This window comes from Panulirus ornatus, chromosome 66, assembly GCF_036320965.1.
Source record: "Panulirus ornatus isolate Po-2019 chromosome 66, ASM3632096v1, whole genome shotgun sequence".
Lineage (NCBI taxonomy): Eukaryota > Metazoa > Arthropoda > Malacostraca > Decapoda > Palinuridae > Panulirus > Panulirus ornatus.
Genome location: NC_092289.1, coordinates 2,516,517 through 2,544,373, shown reverse-complemented (window position 1 = coordinate 2,544,373; position 27,857 = coordinate 2,516,517). Strand labels below are relative to the sequence as shown.

Below are 27,857 nucleotides of genomic sequence, written 5' to 3'. Positions count from 1 at the left end.
CACACACACATATATATATATATATATATATATATATATATATATATATATATATATATATATATACATATACATACATACATATATCGCTATTTTCTGCATGAATGAGGTAGCGTCCAAACCCTCCTACTCCCGCCCCTCTTAGTCACCTTCTACGACACGCTGGAGGTACGTGGGGAGTATTCTTACTCCCCTACGATATACATACGTATATATATATATACACACTTACAAAGGCATACAAACACAGAAGCACAAGCCCGAACACAAGCACCTTCCCTCCCCACAGAGGTTGTCATTTCCGGCCTTGCACCGGAATGGGAAAAAGAAAGTCTTGCCGGCTCCATTACCCACCTTCCCAGCCAGCAGCTGGTGTCTCCTGCCTTGCCTCCCCTCCCGCAAGATGGCCTGCGGCAACCTCACCCACGTCTTTCCACTGACAATGACCCTTAGAAAGCATACGTGTACCCTCCTCCCCCGCGGGATATATACACATACACTATATATACAGGAGATATCCCTCACACACACACATACACACACACTACGCCAGGTATCAGTCACACACCATGACTGAATCAACCATGTCGCTGGTTTCTCTAAACTGTGGTAGGAGAGAGAAAAAAAGAGTCACTTCCCTTCCCTTTCTCCTAAATGAGTTTTAAATTGCCGTTTTCTTTCCCGAGCAACGAGCATCAGCCAAAGACAGATGCCAGGGACATGTAATCTTGTTTGTCAATGGCTGCCTCTCTAATGACGAGAGTAAACAGTGAAAATATCCAATTACACAAGACGAGCTGAACCATATCACGGTGACAGCAACTAATCTTTGTTAAAAGCGAAGGCATGACACTGAAAATTAGCTATGTATATATTTCTTTCATACATATTCGCCATTTCCCGCGTTAGCGAGGCAGCGGTAAGAACAGAGGACTGAGCCTTAGATTGAATATCCTCCCTTGGCTCCCTTCTGTGTTCCTCTTTTTGGTAGACTCACTAAGTTCCCGGTGAGATAAAAGGACATATTTAGAGAGAGAGAGAGAGAGAGAGAGAGAGAGAGAGAGAGAGAGAGAGAGAGAGAGAGAGAGAGAGAGAGAGAGAGAGAGAGAGAAATATTCAACGAGACTTTGCCTAAAGACAGGGCTAGCGCGCAGTGCTCACCACCGCAGGAAAACATATTTTGACGAAGAACGAGTCTTGGGAGTTATTGAGGTGTCAGGTGTTTATTTCCGAGATGTAAAGTCTGTAGGCGTGGGTGAGGCAGGGAAAGACAGATACCTGGGCCTCAGGAGTGACACATGACAGCAACCCACGCGCTGGCTGGCTCGCCGCCGATACCCAGGCAGGTAATACCTGTAACATAGCCCCTTGATCAGTGACTGACGACCACCTGGAGCGAAACATGAGACAGAGGGGAGAAATAATCCTCCCTACACACACACACACACACACACACACGAACGCACGCACGCACGCCAACACTGACATTCACGAAGCCGCGCTGTTGCAATGGAGACTACGAAACGCGCCTGAGTGTTAAGCTTCACATACTTCCATGCCTCACCCCTTCTCTATTCCCCACCTGTGGCAACCACTCCATGAGTCAGTGTGTGTGTGTGTGTGTGTGTGTGTGTGTGTGTGTTTCTATATTTTGTCAGTGTCTTTGTGGAAGCAGTGGCTCGCACTTTTAGGTTTGTATGGCTAAATCAATTAATCATAAAATTGGTTTGCTGTTACACTGTTGAAATAGACAAAACAAATTCGTCTATTTATAATATTCTCAAAACAATCTACCAAGTAATGGCATATCGGGAGCCTATCACATCATAATATTCTCAAAACAATCTACCAAGTAATGGCATATCGGGAGCCTATCACATCATAATATTCTCAAAACAATCTATCAAATAATGGCAGATTGTGAGCCTATCACGTCATAATATTCTCAAAACAATCTATCAAGTAATGGCAGATCGTGAGCCTATCACATCATAATATTCTCAAAACAATCTATCAAGTAATGGCAGATCGTGAGCCTATCACATCATAATATTCTCAAAACAATCTATCAAGCAATGGCAGATCGGGAGCCTATCACACCATGATATTCTCAAAACAATCTATCAATTAATGGCAGATTGGGAGCCTATCACATCATAATATTCTCAAAACAATCTATCAAGCAATGGCAGATCGGGAGCATATCACATTATAATATTCTCAAAACAATCTATCAAGTAATGGCAGATCGTGAGCCTATCACATCATAATATTCTCAAAACAATCTACCAAGTAATGGCATATCGGGAGCCTATCACATCATGATATTCTCAAAACAATCTATCAAGTAATGGCAGATCGTGAGCCTATCACGTCATAATATTCTCAAAAAAATCTATCAAGTAATGGCAGATCGGGAGCATATCACATTATAATATTCTCAAAACAATCTATCAAGTAATGGCAGATCGGGAGCATATCACATTATAATATTCTCAAAACAATCTATCAAGTAATGGCAGATCGGGAGCATATCACATTATAATATTCTCAAAACAATCTATCAAGTAATGGCAGATCCGGAGCCTATCACCACCCACCAGGTGTGACCCAGTAGTCCACAGAGCCCTTCTCTGAACTTCATAAGTCTTCCTGGTTCATACGAGCAAGATCTTGCCAAGCAGGTCTGACTCACTAACCCGGGTATCTGTCGAAAGCACGCAAGCCTCCCCATGTTCTCACTTTATCTCAAACTCCTTTCCATTTCCCCTCTAGTTTGTCGACCGAATTGTCCCTCTCTCTCTCTGCTCCAGCCTATCTTCCCCGAATCTTCGGCGTCTCCTTCAATGTAATCATCGACTTAAACAGACTGAACAATATGACGCTTCTACTATCGTTAACATCCAAAGATAATAACAGGGTACAGATCACCAGGAGCACGTTTCTCAACAGCGGAGATGACAATACAATTCCGCTTCTTCCTCCCCCGACAAAATGCGTCGGGGAGTTAATAATGCATGCCCGCCACACTGCTGCTCCGGATCAACCTCTCGACCTACACCAACTTGCGTGTCACTCCAGTTTTAAGACAACCCACAAACGGTGATACAAAGTATTGACTGCTGCCGGCCATTACGCTTGTGTTGAACAACCACATCAGCAGCCACATGAGCGGGTGGTTTGACGAACCAAAGGTCATAGTTCATCACTGTTTTAGGCAGATGTCTGAAGGCCACGCGCATACCCGTTAACCATTACGAAACAAACCAGACCCTTAAGGTTTTGGGTAGGACGGCCACCTCCACAAACTAGTACGGTAAAGGAAAAATCAAATCTAAGGAAAAAATAAAGCCGTTGGAGACAGCATGGATCAGGCCGGGGGTCCAGAAGAGTGAAACATAAAACCCAGTTTTTTACATATTAAAAGGAATTTTAAAATGTGTTACAAGTTATATATGATAAAAAAAAAATACCGAACTAAGATCGTGTTTTTATTCCATACAAATCTGGGTATGGTAGTTTCATCAAATACCATATATGATAGACACAAACTAATTCTATATCATATACACGATATTATATTTCACACAGACTAGATACTTTAGTTTTGTGATGTCTACTTATACGAAGTAAAATACATCACAAAAGACTTAAATTATAATTTCACAACCCGGATCCTTCCACGGTGTGGGTTGGTTAGTTGTTAGGAATTTAGGCTTATTAACTGCCAGGGTCGTTAAGGCCATCCATGTACGCCACAACGACCAACAGAAAAATCCTTGAACACCTTCAGGTGTTAAGGGGTAATTCTAAGACCATATGGGACTCTTACTCTACATGAGGCTCTTCCCCCGAAGTGTAAAAAGGATTACCACATCAAGCATTATTTAGGGTAATAACTGGTAACCTTAGGAAGACACGAGCTACCAGATCAATATGAGCTACCAGATCAACACGAACTACCAGATCGACACGAGCTACCAGATCAGCACGAGCTACCAGATCAACACGAACTACCAGATCAACACGAGCTGCCAGATCAGCACGAGCTACCAGATCAACACGACCTACCAGATCAGCACGAGCTACCAGATCAGCACGAGCTACCAGATCAACACGACCTACCAGATCAGCACGAGCTACCAGATCAACACGAGCTACCAGATCAGCACGAGCTACCAGATCAGCACGAGCTACCAGATCAACACGAGCCACCAGATCAGCACGAGCTACCAGATCAGCACGAGCTACCAGATCAACACGAGCTACCAGATCAACACGAGCTACCAGATCAACGCTACGCTGGAGTGTGGGTTATCATCAAGGATTCGCCCTCACCGGAGGCGGTCGTCCAGACCCGCCCGGTGTTCCAAGGCCAACATGTCCGCTCCCCGAATATTCTATGGCATTAAGTCGTTACAACTACACCCCGGGCTTTGTGGTCGATTACAACTAATTCATAAAATATCATTCAATGTCTAAAAAGTATATATATCAGTAAAATATCACAGAAGGGTATGGCACATAACAAAATCCAGCGAGTGGCCTTACGTTCACGTGGGCTGGTTGGAGACTCGAGGAAGGATAGCGTCATGTTTGGGTGCTGCTGCATGTAAGGATCACCCCCTTAGCAACCACGTCACCAGCTGTCTGCGGCCTCCATCCTGCGGGCGTCAGAGGGCGAGCAGACGGGCGTGGCGGGCATTGTATCAGTGTGTGGGCGGCTTCATCACGGCACACACACACCACAGATACACTTAAACATCACTCTCTTGTGGCCACGGTGTCTCTACACTTCATACACTGCCACTTTTTATTCAACCGTGTAGCCACTTTTTTTTTTTTTTATACGTGTAGTGACATCTGTGGATCCACTTTCTATCTCCAGTTGCTATTCAGCACCTTTGGTCCCAGTACTTGACCGATCAGGTATAGCTGGTTAGGAGGTTTCACAAGGCTACCACGAAGGCTTCATCATATAATCATGGATTCTGGAAGAGGCTATATGTAAAGACTATGTATTCACGTGGTAGTTTTAACAGTTCACGCCCCACGAAAGTTACGAAATTCTTGTCATATGCAATCGATAGATCTTTCCATAAAAGTCCCAGGCAAGCAACACTCATCTCCTAGGTTAAGCTAGGTAAGGTTCACTAGGCTAAGACACAGTTTACTATCGCTCACCAATATATCTCTGTGAAGCGTAGCCTAAAAAATTGTCATTCATGACATACGCCAGCATATCAACTCAGGAAATGCCCTCGCAGCCCGCCAGCCAGTATTTTCCAGCATTTACATCAATGTGTCATCTAACCCCAAACAATATCAGGGAAACGACAAAAAAAAAATCAAACTTCAATAGTCAGAACGTAAACCTTTCCTGTGTGCATCACAAGACCCGGCATATTTCTACCTGAAGAGCGCTGCGTCACCTGAAGGGGACGGGAAGGGAAATCCCTTCACATTCGCTCTTTTGTTGGCTGGCAAGGCCGACGAGTGCCCTACTACTAGCCCCCACCACCTTCAGGGCCAGCACCTGGTGTACGACCCCCCCTCACCAACACTATCTCTAATTACATAAACCCATCTGTTTGATTCGCTACTCAACCGCCAGGCACCCAGTGCTTAAATGATTAGGTATTTCACGAGTTACTCTACCTATCAGTATATAACAAAGCGACTTCTTTCTCTACAAACCTCTAAACTTCATGATGTCCAACGTATTTCAAATATCTGGTCACTAACCTCTCCCATTAACGACACACGCCTAATACCTGATATCTTGCCGACTAATCAATCAATAAATTTTCCTACCGGTCAATACCCATGGGACTACAGACTTTATATGCTACCTAACTGCCTGGTATCCATTACCAGACCAGCTACCGACTTCAGCAACCACTTACTTTCCCAGTAGCCAACGCCTGTTAGGTTACCACCTTTGTTTAACCACCTACTAGATTGCATAATCCAAAACTTGAATGACCACCTATTAGTCACCTACCTAACCAAATACCTGGTTACTCATATTTCCTGACCGAATACAAGATTCCAAATCAAATATATCTGCCTTATGGCCACAACCAAATCATAAATATATATGTATAATCATATCGTTGTACTCCCAACACGATCACCCACACCCTTACCTGATATTAATATCCGCTGCCAATTACCTACCTGGGGTCATTTAACAAGGTCACCCCCCAAGCTCAACTACTAATTGCCTACCTGGGAACTAACTAGTCTTGCAAACTTCCTTATCTAACTTCTAATCTATCTTATTACAGGTCTCCATCAAAATATAGGAAATTACCCATCTCCTATTAGTCAGTCGAGCCCCCCCCCCCCCCAACCTCTAACTAAACAAGCATCTGTATATTCGATCACATGATCACTAAATGTAAACTTATCAAAACATGAAGAAAAAAAGGTCACTGAAACCAAGATACATGATCTAGCCATGAGCAAACAAAAGAGCCTACAGACATTTCTCTTCATATATTTCTCTCACACTCGAATTCAAATTCCCTCACCCTTCATCTGTTCTTTCAATTCACGTCTGTCTGGCCAACCAAAAAAAAAAAAAAAAGAAAAAAGAAAAAAGAAAAAAAATACGGGCCGGGATGATTTTCTTTCCACTTGGAAGCCAACTATAAGTAGCAACACACATCATATTTCCAGTGTAAAGTGCACTTAAGAGGAAACGTTTTCGGTGTCCTGATCTCTTCCTTTCGACACCACACCCACTGTACAGCACTTGCATACAACTGCTTCCTTCCGGGAGTTTTTATGTTTTTTTCAGACGACACAAACTCTCGTACCTCTTTTAAACGATTTTTCTTGGCACTGCAGCAAACACTGTGTACTGTAAACTAAATCTAAACATGCGCGATCAAGAAAGAGGCGACAGCGTCCGGAGCAGAAACACCACACCTCTCAACTGCCGCCTCCACACTGAGATGATCACCACACAGCAGCGTAGAGATCACCGGCTACGTTGCCAGACGCCGCCACACACAGCTGGCTCCACAGGACATCGGAGACACCTTCAATTCAGATGGTTTTCACCCCTTGCAATCAACCCTCTGTGGTGACACGATGTAATTACACCGGCTTGTAATTACGGCGGCTCCTAAGCAGCGGAATCATTCTGTCTGAATTGCTATAATTACCCTCAAACCTCCAGAAGGGTTCGGGCAGTGCATACCTAATATGGGGGCCCAAAGCCTCGGGTCTTCCTGTGCGGTTAATACTACTATTTCTCCCACTTGAATTCCACAAAAACCTCAGGTAGCAAAATCATGAGTTAAAAATCCTGACAATTCTAAGGTGATCTTTATGATTCTAAGGTGATCTTACACACAGAGAGGTGTTCTTGTGTTCTGACTAACGGTTTGCAAGACATGAACACTTTGTTGGGCAGGTGCCAGTTACTGGACCTCTCTCGTATTCAACGCAACGGCGCTATGCAACGGTGTGACCTCTTAGTATGCCACAAGGGATGGCCAACACTACAACTGCTGACCTTTACCTAACTAAATTTACCTGGATTCATCAAAAGACAAAAGTCTTATCCACATCCCCAGCTTACAGATCCTACTACATTCACATCTTCAGTGAAAGACCTTGCCAGAAGCACCCTATTCAAAGACCCCGCCCTTCCTCCTACACTGACTTCAAAAAAACACCTCATTTTCTCCCTATAGAATCGAACACCTGAGTGAAGGCCTCTGCTCACATCCTTCATGTAACGTGCTGGCAGTTTTCTCAACAAATATGATACCCCGAAGACCTTCCCATATACATAGCCGAAGACCTAGCGAACACCACACTGACTCACATACCAGAGCGGGCCCAACCATACTGCACTAACCTGATAATGTCATGAAATACGGCCTGTTTTCTTAAAAGAGTAACAGGCCACAGGAGAGAGGGGTGTCGTAAGGAGACGACCGCGAAGCTACGGTGGCAATGGAGGGCTGCTTCGGCTCCCTGTATGAGAATATTACGAAATGCGAATGTCACTGCGAATGAGAGTGCGGATTTCTATAGAAAATCTGCCGCAACTCCGAGTCACTCCGATATGAATCTACCATCGACATATGTGCAACGTCAACATCCAACCTACGGGTTAGATACAAGGCCACACGAGTACAACCCGTCATCTGTCACGGGTGCCATACTCAAATGTGTTACAAAATGGGGGTCAAAGCGTTACACCTACCTGCAGGGTGACTGTAACATGGGGTACTCCGCCTCGCCAGTGTACATTTATCTTCACTGGCAAACAAAACACATAACCTAAAACGAGGAAGCGATGCATCAACAGACAAACTATTAGAAACACGAAAAAAATACCTTGAACTACGATTGATAAATGCACCTAACAACCAAACAAACAAACATACCAGAGCCCCCTACAGAGAGAGGATATAAAAGCTGTCAGAGGGAGCTAAGACAACCAGTAGGATCCCCTCCCTCAACCCCAACACCCCAGCGCAACCACTGGTTGTGAGGTGGTTCATCCCCAGACCAGCCATTTATTTCCGAACGCCAGCCAATAATCATACCTCTCCCCACACCATCGTTAACAATAATGACCGTTCAGGTTCATTTGTCACTACTCAGGAAGACAATTAACGGCACAATTAGCCTTAATTATCAAACCTGAACTTTGCACTCGCGAAGCATATGTAAATGACATTTAAAAAAAGAATGTACATAAATCTTATGTAAAGACACGATCAGAAACATCCTCAAGTCACTCTATATTTTTCCTCCTGAGCCACAAAATATATTCTGTTACATGATACAGGAACTGAAAGCAACCGACAGCATACCAAATAGATCGGAATTCCAATTATGAAGTGTTGCCTCAACCAGTGACTTTATCATCACGACACAATTACCAACAATGCAACCAATCACTATGTGGCAGAAAGCGTCTATCATATACACTCACCCCGGCCCAATACATATGAAAGAGTGCATCTACATATACCCAGTCTCCGGACACATGTTCTCTACCATGCATCCGCGAAGAACAATGTGGCAAATGGATGTCTCCTACCTCCTACGCCGGTGAACTTGCGAGCCATTTTCTTCGGCACGTTTCACATTAAATTGGTCCTTCCCTTCTCATCCCAGCTAAATAACCTCTTCCTTCCGGGCTGACAAGATAGACGTACCTCCAGTCATAAACTGTGTGAGACAAGACGCGTCCCTCACCACCACTCACCATCTTGAAATGCCTGAGACTTGGTACATAAAACACACGAGTCCAGTACTGTCATAACTACAACACTGCTCTAACAATTAACCCACAACACCAGAGGAAGACTGCAACTAGTAATCATGTGTTAAACTGACACACACACACACACACACACACACTGCAGCAATGGCAATATATGCAGTTCATTATAAGGGTATGCTCTTTAGAATCATCGTAAACACCCAAACTAGGGGTTATTCACGATTCTTCGAATGGTCGTTATAACTTGACGTGAACGGCCTCCTTTCTGACCCTGAAAATCAACTACCTCACCTAGATTGTTAAACACCTTGCTAACCACAGGATCGACTTTTAATTATATTTTCCTGTTGTTAGCAATAATTGATTCCTTATATCTGTCGGAATGAAAACGACCACAATATATATATATATATATATATATATATATATATATATATATATATATATATATATATATCATTATAATAATCGCTATTTCCCGCGTCAGCGAGGTAGCGCCAGGAAACAGACGAAGAATGGCCCATCACTCATATATATATATATATATATATATATATATATATATATATATATATATATATATATATATATATATATATATGGAAACATTAACCAAAGCAGATTTCCGTTGAATCTCGGTACCACAATTGCACAAGAACTATTCTTCTCTTGGGAAGCAACACATCACACATACACATACTGCACAAGTGTATATTTTCTCAATCACAGCATTTTAGGTGACGTTAGCTGCCGTCAAGCTAGCTAGCCTCCCTGTAACACTTGCCAAGAGCGCGAGCAGACTTGACAAGACCTAGCCCGGAGCGACAGGGCGCTAACCAATCAGCGTGCCCCGCCGGCTAACAGAATCGTCCTACTCTAAATTACTACCATTCCTGGCTAATTGGTAATCGCCTATTCAATATAACTACAATTCACGAACGTAATTTAGTCTAATGAACATGTTATACAATAATTAGTCTCGGAGATCAATTCCACCCATATATACAGGCTTACTAATGTATGTCATCACCATATAGAGTATATTTAGCCATACACTAACTCTTCTAAGGAAAAATGTCCAAAAGGGTTTCTCATACTTTTTTTTTACGTAACCAGCATATCAAAAAGTATATCTGAAATCGGATTTTGCAACGGTAAAGCTGTACAGTTCAACCGGTAGTGCACACGGCAACAGACCGATCCTGCTTCACCCTAACAGCACACTTGCGGAACTAAATCTACTCACCAGCTGCACTGATCTACGAAATATTCATGAACCTAACTAGTAAAAAACGGGGTAACGACTGTGGAGTAGACGGTGATGGAACTAACCACCAATTATGCAGTCCCATCCCCATTATACTCCATCCCCACCAACTGTGTGATAACATGAAGTAAGGCAGGTCGACAGTTTAATGAACAAATACCATCTTCATACCACAAAAAAATATTCTTGCCTCCATTCCATCTTCCATTTGTTGCCTACATCCCATCTTCTATTCGTAGGTGAAACAAACAACATTGCGTGATTGCCTCCGTCAAACGATGATTTCATCTCCATTCAGGCCCTAAAGGTTTGTTAAATCAAGGCACGAGAGCAACGCTAAACTACGCGAAGAATGCCTGTAATTCAAATTTTAGGGACACAGTGAGTGCTCCTCTAATCTACTGTGTCCGGAAGTCGATTCATTCATTCGCTGGCGGTGTGGTGTGTGAGTGTGTGCGCAGGCGTGCGTGGTGGGCAGGGTGGGCGCGGGGCACGGGGCGTGGGTGAAGTATAATGCGAGCCGGCAACCTCACTCCCAAACCCACCTTAACACCCCCCAACTTTCTATACCCCACCGCCGGCGCGCCTGGAGGTGGGGAAGTTGATGTCGGCACACGCTTGCCGGAAGAAAAAAAAAAGCAAATACATTAAAAAAGAAAAAAATAAGCAAATACATTAAAAAGAGTTCTTTTTAAGTGAGTTATGCGAGAGACATGAGACTTGATCATGATACAATACAGTATCGAAGGTCAAAGATGTAGCGGAGGGGAGTATTTTGCAAGCATGTCGACCACAGAACTCATCGCTCAGAGCTAGGCTAACGGGCGAGACGCTAGGCTACGAGCGAGAGGCTAGGCTACGTTCCAGAGGCTAGGCTACGATCGAGAGGCTAGGCTACGAGCGAGACATTAGGCTATGAGCGAGATGCTAGGCTACGAACGAGACGCTAGGCTACGATCGAGAGGCTAGGCTACGATCGAGAGGCTAGGCCACCTGCGAGACGTTAGGCTCGGAGCGAGACGCTAAGCTATGAGCGAGATGCAAGGCTACGATCGAGAGGCTACGCTACGATCGAGAGGCTAGGCTACAAGCGAGACATTAGGCTACTAGCGAGACAGGCTAGGCTATACGACCAAGTCCAACCCGTGGCGAACAAGCCACCTTCGAGCTTAACCCTACGTTAAGGCTCATATCGCTGCGCAAACATTCCTTAATTATCACCTCAGCGGGAGGCACTTTCACCGCAGTTTATGTGGGACAAAAAAAAAATGAAAAAAAAATGATTTACGTTGACGAGAAGACTCCTAGGCAGACGCAAGCACTGCACCAAGCGGCCCGCCTCATGACGTGGTGTTCCTGCTGCACACGCCACTTTCTTCCGCTTTCTCGTCCCTTCTCGCTTAAGCAGGACTGGTGGCGTCTGTGACTTGGCAATCGAAGCTTCAAAGCTCGTCCTCCAACTGTGGACACTTCAAAGCTCATCCTCCAACTGTGGACACTTCAAAGCTCATCCTCCAACTGTGGACACTTCAAAACTCATCCTCCAACTGTGGACACTTCAAAACTCATCCTCCCATTGTTGTGTGTGACACTAGAAAAATAATCACCCTAATTCGTCACTGGCAACATCTGGAAATACCCAACATGACGTACCGCTCCAAGATAATTCAAATCAAATGTAAGTCAAGGGAATTTACAATCCATGTGTGTGTGTGTGTGTGTGTGTGTGTGTGTGTGTGTGTGCACGTGCGCGCGCACGATACGAAGGAAACCTAACCTCATGCCAATGGCCCAGTAGTTTCTAAAAGGAAGCTCTAACCACAAATCAGGAAATTACTGTCATTAGGCTCATTCGAATACCGAGATGATCTTACGACTCACTTAGCAAGCCCGTCAATACATTTTCTCCCTAAGTATGCACGGGTCGCCATTTCCCACAATACATCAGTCTTACACCCGCATTCTGTACGATATCCACACACCATTTATTATATTCCACTAGAAAGCCTATCACATTACACACACACATCCTTCCCCAGTGTCATCAATAGTCAATATCCAACGCAGCAGTGACACCCTCTGTCGCTTCCCTAAACCTAAACACACACACACACACACACACACACACACACACAATATCTTTACGTCATCCATTCAATATCCATTCATTCCACTTTCCTTGTACCAACAGCTCTTCCCAGCGACTTTCATTTCGGTCGGCCAGACACTCTCACAACCTTTTTACAACCCGCCCACGTCTTACACGCTTATTCAACCGTTGCGATGCGCCACCAGCCCAGCAAAACATAGTTTAATTTAACGTTTTCTTTTCAAGGAAAGCACACTGCCCTGTTTATTATGGACTTGACACTATATCAAGAACTAATACCAAATATACAAATATACGCTAGCAGTATTATGTATACATCTATATATATATATATATATATATATATATATATATATATATATATATATATATATATATATATATATATATATATATATTTTCCCTGGGGATAGGGGAGAAAGAATACTTCCCACGTATTCCCTGCGTGTCGTAGAAGGCGACTAAAAGGGGAGGAAGCGGGGGGCTGGAAATCCTCCCCTCTCGTTTTTTTTTTTAATTTTCCAAAAGAGGGAACAGAGAATTGCGCCAGGTGAGGGTATTCCCTCAAAGGCCCAGTCCTCTGTTCTTAACGCTACCTCGCTAATGCGGGAAATGGCGAATAGTTTGAAAGAAAGAAAGATATATATATATATATATATATATATATATATATATATATATATATATATATATATATATATATATATATATAATCCCTGGGATAGGGGAGAAAGAATACTTCCCACGTATTCCCTGCGTGTCGTAGAAGGCGACTAAAAGGGAGGGGAGCGGGGGGCTGGAAATCCTCCCCTCTCTTTTTTTTTTTTCTATTTTCCAAAGGAAGGAACAGAGAAGGGGGCTGGATGAGGATGTTTCCTCAGAGGCCCAGTCCTCTGTTCTTAACGCTACCGCGCTGACGCGGGAAATGGCGAATAGTATGAAAGAAAGATATATATATATATATATATATATATATATATATATATATATATATATATATATATATATATATATATATATATATATATCACTTCCTACGTTAGCGCTGGGAAACAAATATATCAACAGTTGGTGTTATATTTCGGGAGAGGCTGGGAGCTTGTGCAACACACACACACACACACACACACACACGCACCTTTTGAAATATACAGGTGACTGAGGTGTGATATTTCTACAGGTGTGGCGGAAGAAAACTTGTGGTGAACACGAACATTGCCCGGGAAATGAGGGCGGAAACCATTATTGATAATTGACGATATTGGCACATAACCGCGCAACGTCAACTGACGCTTGTAGACGTTTCAAAGTTAATTATATCAACCCAGGACTTGCATGGGGTTCCTACAGCCACAGTGCTCCGTTCTGACATAAAGCACGAAAGTTATGGATTCCTATTCGTCCAATGACCATCATACAACCTCGCCACAGGTGGGGCTCACTCGCTGTGCTACAACATGCAGGCGGAGTCCTATAACACACACACACACACATACACACACCAGCGAGCTTGTCTGTTTGTCACTGGACACAAGGAGTACGATGTAGACTCACAACTTCTCACAACAAATGAGTAACATTTCCTTCTACCGACTGTAGAACATACAAAAATGTAGACAGAGATATATATATATATATATATATATATATATATATATATATAGAGAGAGAGAGAGAGAGAGAGAGAGAGAGAGAGAGAGAGAGAGAGAGAATTTTAGTTACCCTTCAATTAATAATCAAACCTACGTTTTCTGTAGCTCCAAACGGCACACGTTTTAGGGCACACTTCGCGATTCATCCCTTAACATTCTAAGCATCAATCAGAAAGCTTTCTGAATATCAAACCTATCGAAAGGGCGTGTACCTAGAGATAAAAGCAACAGTACATAATACATCTTACATGAATATTACATGCGTCTTAGGAGAGAGCACTTTTGTTTCCGAGGGGCTGGAAGCAATTCATCACATCTTACACCACACACACACACACACACGCACACATCCAGCTTAATAAGCTCACCAGACTCCACCTCCACACGGCCCGCCCTGTGCCACATTTAGTCTTGGCCAATCCACACACATACATGGTTTTCCTACACCAGTCTACTCCCTCATTTTCCCCAACGTACGTTAATGAAACAGCTTTGCACACGATATATATATATATATATATATATATATATATATATATATATATATATATATATATATATATCCCCAAACGCACAAATGTATCACTACATCGACCAAAGCAGCTTTAAGCAACTTTGGCAACATACATCATCCTTACTTGATTCGTACGTAATCATACAACAAAAAAGAAGCAAAGGAACAAGGCAAAGTTACAAGACAAAAAAAAATAATAATAATAATAAAGAGATAAACAGAAAAATAGAATAGCCAGACTGGCTGGTGTGTGGAGGAGGGGGGTCAGGTGGGGGGGCTGAGGGGTTTGACCTGGTGCAGCCAAGCGTTGCCAACCTCACCCACAGACGGATCCCGGGAAAAATAGAATGACCGTAAAACATAAGACTCAAAAACAGATGTAAAACTCTACCTTAATATATATATATATATATATATATATATATATATATATATATATATATATATATATATATATATATATATATCCAAATACACTTGTCCTCAAATATTAACCAACACTAAGCTTTTACGGCATTGCCAACCTTAGCAACGACCTAATGAGCATATCAAATGATTCACTAAAGGTCAGGACAGGTCAGTGGTGACAAAGGTGGGTTGATCGAGGTCACCAGAAGACGAGAACGTCAGCTGCTGGTCAGCACCACCACAGCAGCTGACTGGCTCTTCTACACTAAGTCTGTGTATAGGCCACACCTCGAACTCCAAAGTCCATGTGATGGGCATCAATAACACACGTATCTTATAAGACTTAAATAAAATATTAAAGTCTACCAATCGACTGACAGCGACATTCTCATTTTCTATGTCGTAAGGGTAACTGCGTTAAATACCTCAACCTTGAGATATGTTTATGGTATTAATGATGACTTGGATCTCACTGGTCTTCATGCTGCGTGGTATGTCGTTTAATCAAGATTGAGGAAAATACTAACAAGAAGAGGACTTACCTGGTGCACAGAGTATAACACGTTGTCGAAGCTCAAACATACGAAATCATTCACTCACCTTTTTTTGATGATAGTAGAAATGATTCCCCGGTGAGAAGGCGTCCTTACCTTGGATCTCCACACTCTATATATCTAATTACAACAAAGATCCATCACCCAAGAATGAAAATCAGCAGTGATCACGACCACGCTTCCTTCACTCGCCAAAAAAATTATATCCCATGAAATATATTTCGTACCTCAGAGAATGTCTGTATTTACATATATAAAAGTTCAGTAAAAAAAAGTATAGAAAATATAGCTATTTTCTTCTTTAAATTGTCGGCCCCTGTGACGCGCCGTTTTCTATACCCTCACATTTTAAACTCAACAACATTCTAATTCTCAAACTATCTTGGCCATAACACTTTCTCGCACACAAACCATCACTCGTAAATGTTTCTGGTTTACAGAAAGCAAGAAAAAAGAAAGTTAATAAACAATTCTTTTTTTTTGGCCAGTTAAGGAGGCGTGGTCATGTCTGGGGTGTGTTTTCTCCCTGGTAGCAGCAGCCAGGCCCTGAGGGAGCTAAAGAGAATCCCCAAGGGCCTGGCCCCAGGGCCCTTGGCCGCCATGCTCGGCCAAGGCAAATAACATTGCACACCCCCCCTCCCTCTCACTGACAGACCCATCGCCTGGGGTTCAAGGACCTCTCCCTAGGGGGGGGGGGGATAAACATTACCCAAATACAAATTTCAAAATGTTTAGGATGAAAAATAATCGTGTGTGGCAAACTATAGAAAACGGTGATATATATACCAGGGTTCGATCCCTTGTTAATGTGACCGCTGCTTGCCATACGTAACACAAGGATTGGGTTCTGTGAAGTCTGGGATTCGAAGCAACATTCTTTTTTTTACAAGTGGTGTATATTATCAAATTAATGTATGAGCTAATTACATGTTATACGTCAACTTCTTGACTGAGACACTTAGGATCCTTGATAACCTATCCTTCTGACATGACCATGTCATGGGTCAAGGTCAGGGGCCAAGGATTCCTACCCAAGGGTCGTGACATCCTACGACAAAGTTCGAACCGTGGTGTTTCAATAAGCCACGCTGCTTAAGGCAGAGACCACCCATCCCCCCACCCTATCCCCGCAGAGACCACCCATCCCCTCCACCCCTATCCCCAGGCGATGGTCCGTGACGCAAGATGGTCTCTTGTCCGTACTCACCGTCACGCCAGCAATACTCAATTTCATCTTCGCGGGCGGCGGGCAGGGAGCCGTGGTTGTGGCCGATGGTGTGGGCGTGGGCGTGGTTGTGGGCGGCCACGTCCCTCACGCCCTGGCTCCAAGACCTCCGCCAGTTCCGGGGCCGCCATCGCTTGGAGCGCTGCCGCATGCGGACCCTGTAAGAAACATGGGACACGTGACTGGCGCAAGTGTAACCCTGGTGTGCCGGGAATGAGGGAAACATGATGCATGGGAGGAAGAAGAAGAAGAAGAAGAAGAAGAAGAAGAAGAAGAAGAAGAGGAGGAGGAGGAGGAGGAGGAGGAGGAGGAGGAGGAGGAGGAGGAGGAGGAGGAAGAAGAAGAAGAGGAGGATGAGGAGGAGGAAGAAGAAGAAGAAGAAGAAGAGGAGAAGAAGAAGAAGAAGAAGAAGAAGAAGAAGAAGAAGAAGAAGAAGAAGAAGAAGAAGAAGAAGAAAAAGAAGAAGAAGAAGAAGAAGAAGAAGAAGAGGAGGAGGAGGAGGAGGAGGAGGAGGAGAAGAGACAAAAAAACCTGAAGACAGAATACTCTCGCCACCATCGTAAAACATGTAACTGAGACGAGCAGTCAGGCGAGAAAGCGAACCTAACTGGATGTTTTGATGGAGGAAAAACTCGACGTAAGGAAAGCGGGGTTGTGAGCCAGACCAGACACTACAAGCGAAGCTGGCCTTCCATGTACAACCTCTCTCCCGGCGTCACTATATACATCTTGATAACGAACTCCATCACGCTAAGCAGGTCATGGTACAGAGGACATCAGCGAGTTATACGTCATCAAAAAAATCTTGACCACGACTGCATGACACAGGGATATGATGACGTGACCTTTGACCTGACCCTGAATGGTTGTACAGCCGTGTTCAAGGATACAAGTTACATAAGAAGGTCTTTCTATAGATCTTTATATAACCCTCTAAGCAGCTCAAAACTTGTAGAAAACGATGTGAGGTTAACATCTCTTGTTTCTAAACTTATTTATTTTTCGTAAGTGAAAAATCTACCCAATTCACTGTCGCGGTTAATCTAACTATTAACATAAGTGTAACATCTTGGGGACAATGTGTAATAATCATGGCTTCTTAGACATCTTCAAGGAACCAGTAGATAACATGTACAATTTCTTAGACATGACTGAAGGCATTGCTAATGAGTCTACACTGTCCTGCACACACACACACACACACACACACACACACACACACACACACACACACACACACACACACACACACACTAAGGAATTCAAACAAGGTTTTAATTAGATTTTGAAACTATAATATACAATGTAGGTCAGGTCAATACCATTTTTCTCGCTTAATTCACGTGAAATATGAAAAATGTTTATGGCACTGCTCTATTAATCACCGTCAAATCATACGGTGATGTCGAAGTTCGCAACAGACGCTGAGTCAAGCTTCCATTCAGCCAAAGCTTAGGCAAGCGAGGGTCGGTAATGGGTGGCGGCGCTTGGGCAAACCTCCGCCACCTTACTCGGCTCCCAAGCGGCGGACGAGTCCATTTGTTTCGAGGTGGAGGAAGGCTGACGCACGCTGCAGCGCCAGTGTGATGTGTACACTCAGGTTTCCACAGCGTTTTGCAATGACCTGCCCGACATCATGTCTGTGGAGTGACTGAAATCACCAGTTCGCCATCATGTGTGAGTGACTGTGTGTGTGTGTGCGTGTGTGTGAGTGTGTGTGCGCGCGCGTTCAAATTTGGATTCGAGATTGCAGCGTCTTGCCCGAGCCGTATAGATTGTGGGGTGGCTCATGAAGCGATTGAATGAACGCGGTCAGCCTTTCTATGAGGCCCGAGGCTTAAGTGACGCAAGAGAAACATTGACTGTTATAGGCTCTTACGCCCACACTATCATGCCACGGAGGCTGTGGATCGAACCCCGGTCTCCACAATCACCCATTTAATGACCACAAAGGCCACTAGATACCCACTTGGAGGAGAGCTCTCTCGTGTGATCTCCATCTTTCTATTATCACATTCACAGGAATCTGTGTGCGATGTACACGTACGTACATATAGCCTGTAAACAAGCATGGATAAACACGTACACGTTTATCCAGTTTCTTGAGCACTTTGCACGTTGATCGGTCCAGTGACGTGGTGGATGACATGGGCGATTTCCACCCTCTGGCCCTAATGTGGCGTCCCTTGAGGTTCTGTCCTGTCGCCTACTCTCGTTTATCCCCAAAAATGAATAATCTTTCTCGAACTTCTAATTCAATTCCCTCTTTAGCAGACGATTCCACTCTTACACATATCAACACACTCTCTTCTCCTCGTTCTTATTCTCACGCTGAACATATCTTAATTCCCACTTGTGTTGCTTATCGGAAATGAGAAGCAGTGACCTGGTTCAATTAAATAATGCAACAGCAACTCTCTCTTCCAATCTCGCTCGCTCCTTACTGTGGTATCAAAATCCTTCCAGAAGCCTTACTGACACTCCACACATCATCATTCTTAAATCTTTTTCCATCTATGCATTGCGATGCTGCTGCTTGTGTGTCCTTGCCACACGCCTAGCTGCTGCTGCTGTTTCCCATAGATTGTATGGAAAGAACCGTTACACCAGGACTAACCGTTGTGATGCCCCCATTTCCTCTTAGGGCGAAGGTGGTGCATTCCCGCCATTTTATATCCTGAAACTTTTCCACAAACCACAAAACGCCTACGATTCATTCCCTTTCTAGCACCCTATTTTCCTTCATCGTAGATGGCCGTGGTTAGGACATGTTTCTGAGCGTGACGCGTCTATCATATATAAGAAATACTCTCCAAATAAAAAGAAAATGTTTTATAGGTTTATATCAGCCTCCTCCCTAACCCCCACAACTTGCAACGCGTGTAAGTGACGTTGAAAACAAGAGTGACGACAGACAGACAAGCGACAAGAGAAATTACGAGAAGTGGCCAAACCCCCAGACCCCTCATGGGGGAGTAGCCGGGGTGGGTGGGGCAATGTGGGGCGGGGAGGGCGGTGTCGGGCGGGGAGGAGGTGAAGGTGGTGACGGAATGGGAGGGATGAAACTGGAGATAAAAAGGGTAAGTGGAGGCGTGGCTGAGGGCGCTACAAGGTAAGTGATGGCAAGAGGGGAAGCACATGGGGCAAGCTGGTGCTCTGTGTGTGCGACATCTGGGTAAGGGTGGAGGGGGGATAGTGGGTGATATAACGAACTAGAAAACGGATACGAATTAGAGAAAACGCACACACACGCGAGGCAGGACTAATCTAAGAGTCACGAGAACGGAAAAGGATAATGCAGTTAGATGTTTTGTGGCGGTAACAGCGTAAAACGAAACATAAGGTTAAGGAAAAAGATAAATATAAGATACGAGGGAAATCTGGGAACGCGCTAGAGGAAAGAACAAGTAAAGAAAAATACCGTAATTGGGGTGGAATGAGAAAACTTTTTCCCCCCTATTCGTTGTTCTCGCATGAGCAAGGTAGCGCCAGGTAAAAGACGAAATTAAAGCCTCATTTGCCCACTTCCACGCGAAGTGTCATGCAGGCAAGCGCCACCGAAAACCAGGGCCTCCGTCCACATAAAAGACCCAAAGACCAATTACGTGGTTTCCACGGACCACCTCATGAGCTTAATTCCGGCCATTGACAGCACGCCCCCTCCTGTAATTTACCAATTAACCTTCGCATCGCTATTACCATTGAGTGGCGGGCGATCCGTACAGCAAGAACAGCTGCAGAGCATGAGTGGAGCATCTCAGTTCCTCAAACGGCATAAAATAAGGCAATAGTAAGTAGTCTATCAGGGAAAATGAGATATAAAAGTTATCAAAACACGTGAACAAATCTACAGAATGACTCCCCAGCATCAAGATTGTCATTATCCTAAAATATTCTCCTCGAAATATACCAGTGACACCCATGACTGAGCGTAGCCAAAATGGCGCCGGATGTCAACAAGCAAAACAACGTAATGTGCAGCCATGTGCAACACCAACCAACCACAGCAGACGACTCTCATTGGCTTTTCCTACCTAGTCCTGACTTGAGAAAGGTCACAGTGAGGTTACAGCAGGTCAGTCCTGACTTGAGAAAGGTCACAGTGAGGTTACAGCAGGTCATCACCCAGGGATTAGAAGACCTCCACCTGACCTAACCCATCAACCGTGGATCAGGTCACAGAGAAAACGCTCACAGTTTAAATCGAATCTTTTTAAATGTGCTTATGATTCAACAGGATTTGACATCTCAGTAAAAAGTTTGCATTTATAATGGTGGCAGTTTTTCCCTCAATATATAGTGATGGCAAAAATGAAGCTATATGTTAAAATTTGGCATCAATACACCAGCAGCTACTAACGGTAAATATCTTAAACGCGTATTGAGTCAAGTTCTGCCAGTCAGGCCAAGATAAAAACACTATCACAATCCTTATTAAGAATTTAATACACGCTCCTGGTCACAACCTTTAAGAATTTAAACTATCTTGAATAAGAACCATTTTTTTTTTTTTTACCGGTTTGTTACAAGTCTTTCACACATGGGGACGTCCAACGTCACACCTTAACGATGGTTCTGACCTGTGAAAAGCTTCTCATGGGTTAGGTAAGGTGGGACCCGCCGACCCCTGGATGACCTGATATGACCTCACTCCGTCCGTCTACCGTTCATACGTACCGTGTCGATGCTTTGAAAATGTAATATTCAAATGGTTCACAAATTTTCTTTTCCTGTGGTTTCTGGTTCATATCTTATACTGTGACTGTGGTTTATATATATATATATATATATATATATATATATATATATATATATATATATATATATATATATATATATATTCTAAATTTTATTTAAAGCCATACCAGGTGTACGACCCACTCTTTCATTTCCACTACATTTTTTTCTCCCCTCCCTTTTAAGGAAGGTTGGTGCGTATTTTCACCCCGCCAGTTCAGGTTGCATTATAGACATTATTTCAGACTGGTTTATATGCCTGTAAACTGGGATTCCACAGTGGTGCACCATATGTAACTGTCTCATCTACTTTGTATATGTTCTCTGAAACTCGAGTTACGAACCCGTCTCTTATCCTTGCGTTAGCTAATAAACCATAAACTGTTGTAACAATACCCTTAATGTGTTTATCAATAAATGATATACATTTATGCATCAACTGCCTAATTTATTCATTATTCAAGATTCCCTTGAACTCTCCCTAAAATACGTCTCCTACAGTCTTTCTATGCCAGTTCGCATTAATACATAAAGCTTATTATAACTTTATCGTTCCCTTTTTCTAGCTGTGTGTGTGTGTGTGTGTGTGTGTGTGTGTGTGTGTGTGTGTGTGGAAAAACACAGTGCTATATCCATACAACAATTGCTCAAGTGTAACACAAACACCTCACAAGATGGTGACGAAACTATCAAGAATCCAAAGCCACTGCCTGTTTAACCTACTGATTGTAATGTCGCAATCTTTCCACCACTGTAAACCCGCTACTTACCACTTGATGAAAGATTCCACTTGGGAAGTCATGATATCCCGCTTAAATGAGCCCCTGCGCGAGGAGTGGATTATAGCCATCGTGTATAAGGTCCATATAAACGGTACATAACGCAACAGGCTGCCAACCAACCACATGTAACGGACTTGAATCTCGGCCCAACCGTCACCAACATCCACTTATAACGTAACTACCATTTATATGCACCATTTATGTACAATTATTTCAAGCAATCACTCGTACTATACTTTCTTTTTCAGTATCACATAAAAACCAGTGGTCAATTACGATTACACACATCACATCTCCCGACTGAACACTTCAATGTTACGGTTACGTAACGACTTGCCGTACAACGTAATGTAAATACGGATACGCAGACGCACCAGAGAGGCAAGCATTACACGGGGTTTGGAGGTGGACTGATGAGTACTGGGCCCAGCAAAGTGTTGATGCTGGAGAAAAAAACTGCCTCCCGCCACCACCGCTGCTCCTGCTGCTGCTCTGACTCACACTGCGTTCGAACACACACTCCTGGCTACCGCCGCCGAGCGTCTGTCTCGTGAATCCATTGTTCCATTTCACAATAGATTTCTCTGTCATAAGACAAGATTCATGGAGACCGCTCATTTTTTTCCTTCTTCTTTCCCCTTTAACAGATCCATCTTATATGACCAAATGCGCAACGAAATGAATATAAGACGAGTTTGTTATGGGTCAACGTAGCAGACGAACTCAAGACGTTATAACCAACCATAACAAGATAGTTTAGCACATTCGTTGTCTGTAAGTTTGTTTATATCTTCGCTATACATTACATATATATGTCTAAAGGGAGAGGAAAACAAATACAGAATATATCATGAAAGCACACAAGCATTAGAGCAATTTCCGCTACAGTAGTAGTCTTACAGGAACACCGGGTTGAGTCACGCAGTCGATGAACTGATCTAGTGCGGAGGGAACGTCTACCTCTCAAAATCGACCTTGTACTATCAGGTACTCAACGACCCCCCTCCCCCCACTCAAAAGGATCGCGCTCATGTTACTAAATCACTCGGTTATGAATACGTACATGTGTGTGTGTGTGTGTGTGTGTGTGTGTGTGAGAGAGAGAGAGAGAGAGAGAGAGAGAGAGAGAGAGAGGTTGGATCGCGTGTTAGAGTCAACCCCAAAGATTAATTTCAATGTGTGTCTCTGCCATCACCATGATATCCCAAAAGTCTTGATCATGACCCTGGGGAAACACGTTTCCAGCCATCGCCCGCGCCTTGGGTATGGCACTCTGACATTATGATACGGTGCTCCAAATATCAATTCTCACAGCAAATTACTGATCGACTGAGACGTGGAACTGGGCGACCCCACCATTCGCTTTCTAAGAGAATTGAAATTCCGACGAACTGGTGGAAAGTGAGACAAGATCGTTGGCCTCGGCCATACGTACGTGAGGTGTTCCTTCCTCCACGGAGACAGACACGCAGGTACACACCCACACAGACACACACACACGAACCAACGGACTGTCATAAATAACTGGTACGTGATGGTTGTACACAGGAAAGTTGCGTCTGTAGTCAAGGGCGGTGGAGACCCGCGGTCAGGCAAGCCCGTCACCACACCTAGCCTAGCTGGGAAACAAACATGAACTGGAATAACACGCGTTTGTAACCACCAAGCTATGTTATGCTACGTTTTTCACTGCGCTATGTTATGTTACCAGACACTCACGCGTTTGTAACCACCACGCTACGTTATGTTACGTTTTTCAATACGCTATATTATGTTACCACAGGCTATGTTAATTCCACTTCCCCCTGTACGTGCAAACTTAAAGGTCCTCTGCTCTATTGATATGCGGGTGGACACAACGTATGATCACCGGAATCTATATACATCAAAAGTCTGGTCGGTGAGCGGCCATGCCCAGCCAGTCTGCCAGCAAAAACTCAAAACACTTAGGGAATACAGACAAGACTGGACAAAAAAGGTGTACGAGGAATGCTTAAGACGTGTTTCCGTTTTGCGATCTTAAGAAACAACAAATCCCTTTTACCATTTAAGCCCAACTTGGCGCAAGCATACTTAAGTATAAAACAGCTGCTGGTAATATAAACCCCAATAGCTCTTAGAATCCAAATAAAAGTGTAAAATAAGAAAAGATGAACTGCAGTCAGTAAAAGACACGACCAACCCCACACACACACACAGAGTGCTAACAAAGAAGCGAAAGCTCGTAAATCTGAGCCACCAGCTAACGTAGTCGCAAACACACACACATACACACACTACGGACAAAGAAATTTGCAGACTCTTACCGTGATTATTATTAACTATTTTTAGCGGAGGGGGAAGAAAGTTCTCTTACCAGCAGCCCCGGCAACTATCGGTAAACCAGACCCTGTCTGGACGATATACATCGAAGTGGTTACTGCTCCCTAAGGCTCGATCTAAGATTATCTTCCACACGTTTAATGAGGCTACGATAAAGTATGTTGATCACATGTTCGCCATCATGAAAGACCACCAATTACTAACCATAATTCTTTAAAATATCCTCTAACATACACACACACACATAGAGCGCAAACTCTACATCAAGGAATACCTCCTATAATAGCCAAGGTAAACCACTAGCAAATGCTAGCAATGTCCACAGACGTGACTGCCGATCGTCTCAACCAGGAAGGTTTTGACTACGCTATGCTCGGGGGAACACCTACCCGGCGGGGCGTACTTCCACAATACCATTCTCAGCTCATCTGGGACTTCACTGTACTCCATCTTGTCTTCTTCAAAGAAAAATTTACTTGTTTTACACAATAAATATAAAAATCAACACCATATCGTTTAGTCGTTCATTATCAAATAAGCCCAAGCGCTTACGGTGAAGAAACAATCAAAAGTATAGCGTTATTCTGTTCAAATTGAAATCTCTTATTTCACGGCAAATTCGCCCTTCAAGCTGGATCAACAGTGACTGGAAGATGAGAGACAGTCTGTTGTCTCCTTCAGTTATAATGGCCTGTAGTTTCCCTCCACCTTCAGCTCCACAACACTCGTAATGACTAACTGGTCTTGAAGACAACGGACAATCAACCTTAACTGTGTCTGGCCTGACTGTTTTGGAGCTACGATTTACCTGAGCGTTGTTACAGAACAAATAAGTAAAGGAAAGTTTAACTGTTAGGTTCCATGAGTTACGAAAGTTTTAAAGTCGGAACTACGTGTTACCAGAAAGTTCTATCATGGCTACGAGTTAAGAAAAAAAAATCCATTGTCACATCTGTTACCAGAAAGTTTTGGTCGTGGCTACGAGTTAAAAAGTTTTATTGCCAAATCTATGTTACTAAAAAGTTTTAGTCAATATTGCGTTACCTGATTTATCGGTCAGGACAACCAATAATCAGAAAGTTTAAAATTTAATAAAAAAAAGTTACTAAATTCACTGTTACAGCATTACCAGAAAGTTTCAGCGTTACGGCTATGTGTTACTAGTTTCTCTGTCCAAACTTCGCGTTACCAGTCTCTAAAGTCACCGTCTTAATACGTCGCCAGGGCGGCGGCCATCTGGGTAACAGTATTATGAAGCCTGACATATAAAACCCACTCCCGCGCGACCCTACCACCCACCCAAGGGGTACAGCTGCCGGCCAAGCCTAGCTCTCCCTCCCTCACCCGCGCCGGCCACCCTCCTCCGCATGCACGTCCATCCACCACCTCAACCTACCCATTACCCACTGCCCCGCGGGGGATATGACTTATCTCTACACTATTTCCTGGGTGAGGATGAGGGAGGGAGGGCTGGTTGTTGCTGTCGATCATTCTAGGTTAGCGAGGGGCCCCGGATGTGTCATTATACAAATAGGAAGATGATGTTCCCTTCTATACCGCCTGTGTCTATTGTCGGTCCTCCTCTCTTTGTTTACCTCTCTCTCTCTCTCTCTCTCTCTCTCTCTCTCTCTCTCTCTCTCTCTCTCTCTCTCTCTCTCTCTCTCTCTAGCGACAGGCGCGCGAGCTGAGCCTGATTCATCCGCCCCAACCCACATTTATCTACCTCCGCTGACCTTTCTCTGCCCTGCCAGATGACCCGATCATCCAACACCTGCGCAGTAAGCCGGCGCAGGTGACATCCGTACAGGAAACATCCCACATAGCGCCTTCATCACGCAACCATCGCTCGCTCCCTTTTGTCAACTTTTCAACTCCTGTACAGTGAAGCTGAGTACCTTTTCCGGGTACGTAGCGAAAATATGTCCAGTAACGGATCTGTTTATTTATTTACTTTTTTTTGCAAATTTAAATGCATACGAGAAAGATTGGTGTCTACTTTCCCTTGTCTACTCTTTTTTTTTCCCTTTCAGAATTCTCTATATTTCGAAGATTATTTTTCTTGATCTTAAAGAACGCCCTTTTATTTTGACCACTAACATAACCTAACCTAACCTAATCTAACCACTTAGAACCACTGCACTATATATGGCCTTTGACCCCCTTAGAAAGTTAACTATATAGCGAACTTTCTACTTAGTATCTGGTGTACCAGTTCAGCCCATGTCTCATATACCGGTCAAGTGACACCATTGACCGTACACAATCGTTCACAGGCATCTTAGTGCACACACACACACACACACATACACACGCGCGCGCGCGCGCGACCCAAACTACAGTTTGGGACAAAGAAAAAAAAACCAGTTATACAGTCACAATCACAAGCAGAGTTATTTACCATCATCACAAAGAAAACGTTAACTAGCAGATGCAGGACATGCCTCATATGAAGCAAGTAGAAGCAGGATATTCACTAAATCAAGCAAACCATTATATCAGTAGCAGGATATTCATCAAATCAAGCAGAAATTTCAACATCAAGAGCTGGCACAAAGAGAAAATTCCCCGTCAAGCACAACGCACTATATGGAAAACATTTATTATTACGAACATTCACTGTAACAAGCAGAATATTCACCATATCAAACAGCATTCACAATAACAAGCAGAAGATTCACTATAACAGGCAGAATATTCACCATATCAAGCAGCATTCACAAAAACAAGCAGAATATTCACACCAAACAGCATTCACAATAGCAAGCAGAGTATTCACCACATCAAACAGCATTCACAATAACAAGCATAACACTTACTATATCACACAGGACATTCACTAGATCAAAAGGAACATTAACTAACACTAAGGGAGAATACACAAGAGAACAGGAATATTCACCCCAAGGAGCAAGTATATAATCATCAGGAAAACATTGACTTTGAGATGTATGTTAGGAAAGTCAAAAGAATACTGCCAAGGAGCAAGAAATCCTCTTTCTTAAGTTTACTAGCAACTGTAATGGTGCA

General features: G+C 43.5%; 1 protein-coding gene across 4 annotated transcripts in view; it reads right to left on the bottom strand.

Annotated features, from left to right (window-relative positions):
* Window positions 1-27,857, bottom strand: part of Exn (Ephexin) — a 297,401-nt gene that overhangs the window by 103,702 nt on the left and 165,842 nt on the right. For all 4 annotated transcript variants that reach the window (XM_071658652.1, XM_071658653.1, XM_071658651.1 and 1 more), the window contains one exon: window positions 16,972-17,147. In XM_071658652.1, coding sequence (XP_071514753.1) covers window positions 16,972-17,147 — 176 coding nt within the window. The remainder of the gene's footprint in view (window positions 1-16,971; window positions 17,148-27,857) is intronic.